Genomic DNA, 7,500 nt, shown 5'->3' with positions numbered 1-7,500 from the left:
GGTAAAGCAATATGTTTCACTGATGCCATACCCCAATATCATGCAACACAACCACATTCACACAATAGCTCAAAATTAGATATTTTGTGTTGAGAAATAAGTAATAATAAGTCAGGTAACAGCACACATGCTTAATAAAAGATTATTTGACATGCCATAAGGCTTATAGCAGGAGAGTATTCAAAGTCCGAAAGGCACTAAGATAGCTTCTATAAATCTTATGTTAATCCCATGTTATGGTCTTATTATGACAACTCCATAATAATAATAATTATTATTATCATCGGTGGTGGTGGTGGTAGTAGAGGTGGTGGTGGTGGTGGTAGTGGTGGTAAAGTTTTAAATGTTAAGTGTTAACTCACACAACTCAAGGTGGTTGTTAAGCAACATGCATATTGGCATGCGATGTAAATGGCTTGAAAAGGGGATTATCAATGACAGACGCGCAAGTGACCTCCTGGACCCTCATACTGACCTTGAGTGACCCACCAAAATGTCTCATAGTAAAAAGACTGCACACTCTCCAAGAGCAATCGATTCATCCCCTGGTCCCTTAGACAGACAATCTCCACAGGTTACTTATCGAGGTGTTTCCCCCATGTTCAAGCCACTCGGCATATTTTTGCGCAGCGTTTTAACGAAATTGGCAAAGTTGTCTCAAGTGCGTTTACACCAGGGGCGGTTCTTTCCCCTTATTAGATTCCCTCCCCTTCAAGCACCCCTCCCCCTGTTGCTCATTGTCTTATCATCGGTTTGTTTCCTCGTTCCACTGCACCTGAGAATATCCTGTGCCGTAGTGAAATTAAATTTCGTCCCGGATACTTCAGACCCACCACGGGGGCATGGCTTGCCTTGCGGTCCGCTACTGCACATCCCTGCCACCTTTCTCCAGTTAAAAATCAATATCGGTGCCGTGCCTTGGTTGTTGAACATTGCTAGAGGCGACCCTCAGTCTAGCGGCTAAAATCGGTCAATCGCCAATAGTCAAGTATATTGATATATCCTAAAGAGAAATTCAACAAGGAAACGTGAAGGAAGCGAAAGGGGAATTATGAAGGTAAGATCTTGCGAATACTATCCAATGTCTTGCTTGTAAGTACAACTGTCATACTGTTAAAGTGGGCTGTTTCTTTGGATTTGTACCTAAAACGAGGTAAAACCATGAGTTTATGTTAATGGTACGCCATGTCCCTGTACCGGAATGTACTTTGTTTCTGAAGGCATATCACCACATCTGTCCATGTGCGGCGCATTTTAGACGCGCTTATATGAAGTGCAAGCGCGCTGTCAGATTTGTCGTTTTTTTTTTTTGCCCTGGCTTTTTTTTCCCTTCAGACCATCACGCGTCCCGTGCTCAGCTGTGGAGCATCTCTCCGCTTGCAACACTGTCCAAATATACCGTCTGGTGTGCGCATCTCTTTCGCGCCGGGCTCGCTGGCGTGCGGAATTTAACATTGGTTATTAGTTTATACGTATCGTGTAGTGATCACTTCCACATATCTTGTATCTAGTTGTTGGTAGAAAAAAAATACAACATTTTTGTCGTGTTTCTCTCGGTGACCGTCCGGGTCAAGTACAGTTTCAGTCGCGTCAATGTATATAGACGTGTTTAAACGACTTTTCTTTGAGCGCCTGAATTGCTTGAAAAGAATGTGTGTATGTCAGCGGCAATGCAGGTCAGTATTTTCCGAAAATATCGGGGGTGTGAATGAGTGACAGTGTGTGTGACACAGGATGAGGGTATGAGATGGTAAAAGTTGATAGTAGCGACACTTGAGTCGAATGATTAAAGTCATGACTCTTTAAATTCACGTTTTGATCTTATCATTTGTTTTATATCTTGGGATAACTTTCAAAGCAATTTAATTATGAAATAGGCTATATACGTCTTTCAAATCAATACTTTTCTGAATTGGCATTTAGAAGCACTTAAACCTCCGCTGGTTTGTACAGGATGTATGTATTTGCATCTAGAAACAAAAGAGTACATAAGCAGTCTGTAAAACTTTTTACAGCAAAAACGTGTTTTAGCCAAAGTGATAGTGGATAAAAACTCGAAAAGGCACTTCAAACGGACGTTTGCTTACGGTATTTAGGATACTTTTCTGATGTTCTGGGCACAGCTGCTGATGCAAGGTTGTGTTTACAGCTATTTGACCAGTAATCTGCAGAATTGATAGCAGGCTTGTCTGGAAGAGGCTGCTAGTGGTTTATGCTTTGCAAACGTGTGTGGACGTGTATGTGACTATGGTATGGTGAATTATGAGTGTTTCATAATTATCCTAGTGACCACACTGGAGAAGAAATGTTTATCTGCATTTGTGAATGTTTGTTCATTTGTTCATTTATATTGCAGCACAGATGTGTGTGTGCTTGTTTGTGTTGACCTATACGCCTGGTGATGTGTGTGTGCTTCCAGGCTTTTGAGTGTGTGAGAGTGGGTGTTTATAGGGTGTGTCCCTCCCTGTTTAGAAGGAATGAATGCTGTGACCCTGGCTTCACACTGTGCATTGCTGTAGGCCCTGGGAGTAGTCAAGGTTACAGTGATGTTATGAATCATTAATTAAGTCTGAGAAAGAGAGAAAGAGAGACAGAGAGAAGGACAGAGAAGGAGAGAAGATGGTGCAATTTGAGGCGCCTGTATGCCAGTGACTGTCCTTGCTTGCACACACTAATGCCCCAGAGGATCCATCCACACATCCCTCCTGCGTGCTTCCCTGCCATAGATCTCAGTCGTGTCCTACTGACAGCCGGAGTGGCGACTCGTGGAGAACGTGGAGAACACAGGAGCCACGTTGTTCTGCCTCTGGACGCACCCCCCCAGACCTATTCCCCTCTTCTAATCCACAGCACACTTATCAATGTGGGCAGTTAATGAGGGACTGATTGCTGGCGAAGTTTTGCTTTGTAGTTAATTACCTGATTGTATGCGTGCCGCCTACCTCACCTTCATACATATTCAAGGAGACGTTGTGAGGTGTGGCGGGGTGTGGGAAGACACGCTGAGGCGAGAGGGATAGCACTTGGCTGTTTTACCCTTGACCAGGCACGGCTAAGCGGCCGTCCTTCCATCTGTGGACCAATTTACCTCTCATCCTGACATTAAGAGCTTTGGAATAGCAACTGCTGCAACTGACATGATCATACATCTTCTTATGAACTACGTGGTTTATTTTTCGATTGGATGTTTACAGAGCATCAGCCCGCAAAAGCAATTTAAAGCGATGCAGATCATTCAGCATTACTGGTTTTAAAATACAGATGATTTATCACTCAGCTAATGCAAGACTGAATCACTAGGAGTGGAACTATTTAAAAACATAAACTGTCATGCATAACAACAAAGTCTCATGTCTTATCTGTCTTCGGGTATTGGACATCTGCAGTAAAGAGAAGCTCTGTTTTTTCTGTTCTGGTCACTTTAATATTTATTGCAAATGGACCTTGACATGTCAGCTGTTCGAAACAACAATAAATATAAATCAGTGATGAGATAAATCATTCTCACTGTACGGATCCGTGATGGGCGCATGTAAAAGCACAAGGGTGATGGCACAGTAAAGCTGGTTACGAGCAGACGTGGAGAGAAGGCTCAGCCTTGACCGTAGGGCTGTGAGTGAGAAAAAGGGAGAGGCAAAGGAGGAGGTAGGAAGAGCAGGATCAATATCAGGTGGTGAGGAGGATGAGAAAAGAGAGCAAGAGAGAGAGGATGAGAGGAGAGAGGGAGAGAGAGGGAGAGAGAGAGAGAGATGTAGGGTCACCTTCAGCCGCCCCACTGAATCAGCACTCTCTCCCCACCTCTCTCCCACTCGGGTTACGGCTCTCTGACCAGCTTGACATGCCGAGATTCGCTGCCCAGTGCCCTGCAGGCCACACTCTCCCCCTGTTTGATCTCCACCCCCACAGCCCCACTGCCCCGCTCAGCCATGGTTTGTTCGGACAGATCCGCCACACCCCCACTCTCCACACTCAGCCATGGATCCAGGCTAGAGATCCAGAACAAGAATCATTCCAGAGTCTGCAGCTACACTGATTATTATTTTTCTTTAGGTGACCTTTAGGTTGCACAAAGTTGATTTATTCGCATGCAGACATATACGTTAAGCTTCATTTCCATATTATTCCCTAGCAATTGCAGCTAGATTGAATTGAATATATTTGACTTCCAGTTGGGTAATTCAACCCATGTTTACTTGTTCAATTCAACCAAATGTACCACAGGCCGTTATTACAGTAGGCCTGGTACCTTGTTTCGCTTCTTTCCCCGCCTCTCCTGTTCTGGTCCTCTATTCATATTCACACAAGCCTGCTCTCCTTTGATGTGTGTGTGTTCATGTGTTCATGCGTGTGTGTGTCTCTGTCAGCCCCCCCCCCCCATATCTGTTTTAATGCCTTTGTTGTTCCTCTCCATCTCTCGCTCTGTCCAGTGTGTCTTTCCATTCCTCAATTCTTGACATCTCTTTGTCTCCCTCTTTGTCGTGTCTCAACCCCCTCCAGCACGATCTGTCTGCCTCTCTGTCGTTTCTGTCTGTTTTTCACACGGAGCGCTATCCATCATCTCTGCCAGTCTACAAGTTAGCACACCACTGGCCCTTTTAATTAAACTCCTATCTTGCCTTGACAAGAGCACACGGCATCGATTTCATATTTCACCGCCTGCACTTGTCTTTCTCTTAAAGGACACCGCTCTCTCATCCGTTTCAAAAGAGAACAAGCACAGTAATGACATAATGGTCTCTATCGCATAATGCGCTCACTGTTGATTGCTGCTTATTATTATTATGAACGAAGCTTCACTGCTCGTTCGCATCCAGATGTGTTTTTGATTTACATTTGTATTCCCGACATTGCGGGATTTTGAAGGAAACGTCATGCACGCATGTGAACTCACAGATGGATAAGGCACAACCACTGCACTCGTGTGTGTGTGTGTTGTAATTTCAGAGGGTTTATGCAGAGGGATGTCTTTCAGTTGGTTTATCTGAAGTGCAGATTGTTTGAGTTCTTCCCATGAGTCTAATAACCTGTGGGTATTTGTTTTAGTTCTAGTGTGTCTGTGTGTGTGTGAGTGTGCGTGTTTGTGTGTGTGTGTGTTTGCGTGTGCAGAGGAGTGTGCTTGGCTGTATTTATGAGAGAGTTATTCTGTGTGTTGTTTTGATCCTGCGAGCATTTAATCTTTTATTTCTAAATCTGCCTCTGTTGTTCATCGTGTGTCCAGCACTCCAGTGCCCTAGATTCGGACAGAAATGAGCAACTGGGAATAACAGTCCACCCTCCTTGCTAAACAAAAGTCGAGTTCATACCTTCTACCCTGGCCAGGTCAGGTTTGAATGGAAACTGACCCGTTAAACAACCGGCATGTGCATGCCTTAACGTGATGGGTGAGATGTGACACACTTGCGGCCCCTGTCTGTGTTAGAGGCTGAGCTCGGCTCTTGTCCAGTTCTGGTTCTGCGCGGCACAGGAGGGACGGGGCACACACACACACACACACACACACACACACACACACACACAGACACACACACACACACACACACACACACACACACACACACACACACACACACACACACACACACACACACACATACACACACACACACACACACACACACACACACACACACACACACACACACACACACACACACACACACACACACACACACACACACAAACACACAAGTGGGTGGAGCATGTTCGAGTGGGTGGAGCATGTTCAGGGGAGGATGCTCATTAACCCCTTCACTTGTGACGAACAACCAGACAGGACCTGAGAATGGGGAAAGCTTTGGCACGGGGACGGTTGACCTGTGTGTGGGGGCTGGCAAGGACATTGTGTGCTGAACTCAAATATCACAACTTTCTAGAACAGATCTGTAGATTTGGCATAGATATGGCATAGAAATGGCACTGATATGGCATTGGTGTGGACGCTCTGGAAAAGCTCAGAGGTCTAGTGTTGGTCTGGTGTTGGTCTGGTGTTGGTCTGGTGTTGGTCTGGTGTTCAGCTGAAGCTCAGGGGTCTAGTGGTGGTCTGGTGTTGGTCTAGTGTTGGTCTGGTGTTGGTCTGGTGTTGGTCTGGTGTTCAGCTGAAGCTCAGGGGTCTAGTGGTGGTCTGGTATTGACCTGACGCCCTGAAAAGCTCATAAAATGGCAGAGAGTAATGAAGCTGGGAGGTGAAAAAGGTGTAAAAGTTGACAAGATTGAAATCATGGTGGAAATTAAGCAGTGGCATTTTCAGGAAATGTTCCACAGTTAATTCCCTCACCTGCCGTTTTTCTGAATTGGCTCCCCACCCCTTGTCCTTCCTCCCCTTCTGCCAACCCCTTCCTCTTTTTTTTTATTCCTACCTCTCTACCTCTATCTCTACCTCTCTACTGGATCGGATACGAGAAGATGGGCCCCTCCCTTCCCCTTCTGCCACTCAACTCTCTCCCTTCCCCCCTTCCTATCTCCACCCGGCAGACCTCAAGCAGTTGGGTCCCCCCTTATGTGCCGTGGTTCTGCTTAAGGTTTCTCCCTGACTAACAGGGAGTTTTTTCTTGCCCCTGTTGCCATTGTGCTGGCACTAAGGGGGTTCAGGCTCTGGGCTCTGTAAAGCGCCTAGAGACAATTGTATTGTTATGGCACTATGTAAATAAAATTGAATTGAATTTAATTTAATTATGACCAGATGTTCTGCTCAATGTTTCCTCCTGTTGACATTGGAGGATGCTTGCCTATGTTCACTGCGTAGCCTGTGAAGCATGCGTAGCCCTGCGTAGCCTGCGTAGACTATGTAGCCCTGCCATGTCTTTAACTTCACTGCGTAGCCTGTGTCTTTAACTCTACTTCGTAGCCAATGTCTTTAACTTCACAGGATGTGATCAGGTGTGAAACAAAAGGGGTTTGGAGTTGCACGTGGAACATTTGAAGTAAACCAACTCAAATCTTTCCTAAGTTCAGTGTTGTTTATTAATGAAGCGCAGTCTGGATGTGCTGGTGGGAGCTCAAGTCTAAGTCCCCCTTAGAGAAAACAGTGACAGATAAACAGAGAAGCTGTAGCAAAAAAATCACTTTTAGTCAGAAGAAGCCTAGACGAAGAAGAGGGGCCGTTCACATGAGTAACGTTCACATGAGTAACATCATGACCACCAAGTCCTGGCGCTTCAAAATAATTGAAATACATGCCGTATGTAAACAAACACATGTCAGGATGTGCGCATATAGTTCACCCTGGTTAGAATTAAATCTGATCTAGAAATTAAATTAGATGTGATCAGATCAGACCATCAGTAGTCTAGAGGTCACCTCTGACATGCTGGAGAGCAAGGCTCCAAAGAGTGTGTACAGAATGTGTGGTCATGTTCAGCTTAAACCCGTCAGAGATTATATATCACCAGGGAGGATGGCTGTAGGCCTCTAATGCTGTACAGTCAACCAAACATAACTCAGTTCTTTTGGGCTCTAGATTATATTATATTATATAATACAAGCTGTACAGTCAACCAAACA

The 7,500-nt window shown here is 45.1% G+C and overlaps 1 protein-coding gene across 1 annotated transcript in view; it reads left to right on the top strand.

Annotated features, from left to right (window-relative positions):
* Positions 1–1,593: 1,593 nt before the first annotated feature.
* The window catches only part of magixb (MAGI family member, X-linked b), a gene marked incomplete at both ends in the record, with an annotated part of 98,180 nt that continues 92,273 nt past the window's right edge, over positions 1,594–7,500 (top strand). Inside the window, one exon of the mRNA XM_080858522.1 lies at positions 1,594–1,676. Coding sequence (XP_080714648.1) covers positions 1,594–1,676 — 83 coding nt within the window. The remainder of the gene's footprint in view (positions 1,677–7,500) is intronic.

The sequence above is a fragment of the Sprattus sprattus genome (assembly GCF_963457725.1).
Source record: "Sprattus sprattus genome assembly, chromosome: 2".
Classification (NCBI taxonomy): Eukaryota; Metazoa; Chordata; class Actinopteri; order Clupeiformes; family Clupeidae; genus Sprattus; species Sprattus sprattus.
This window is presented reverse-complemented; position numbering and strand designations above follow the sequence as displayed.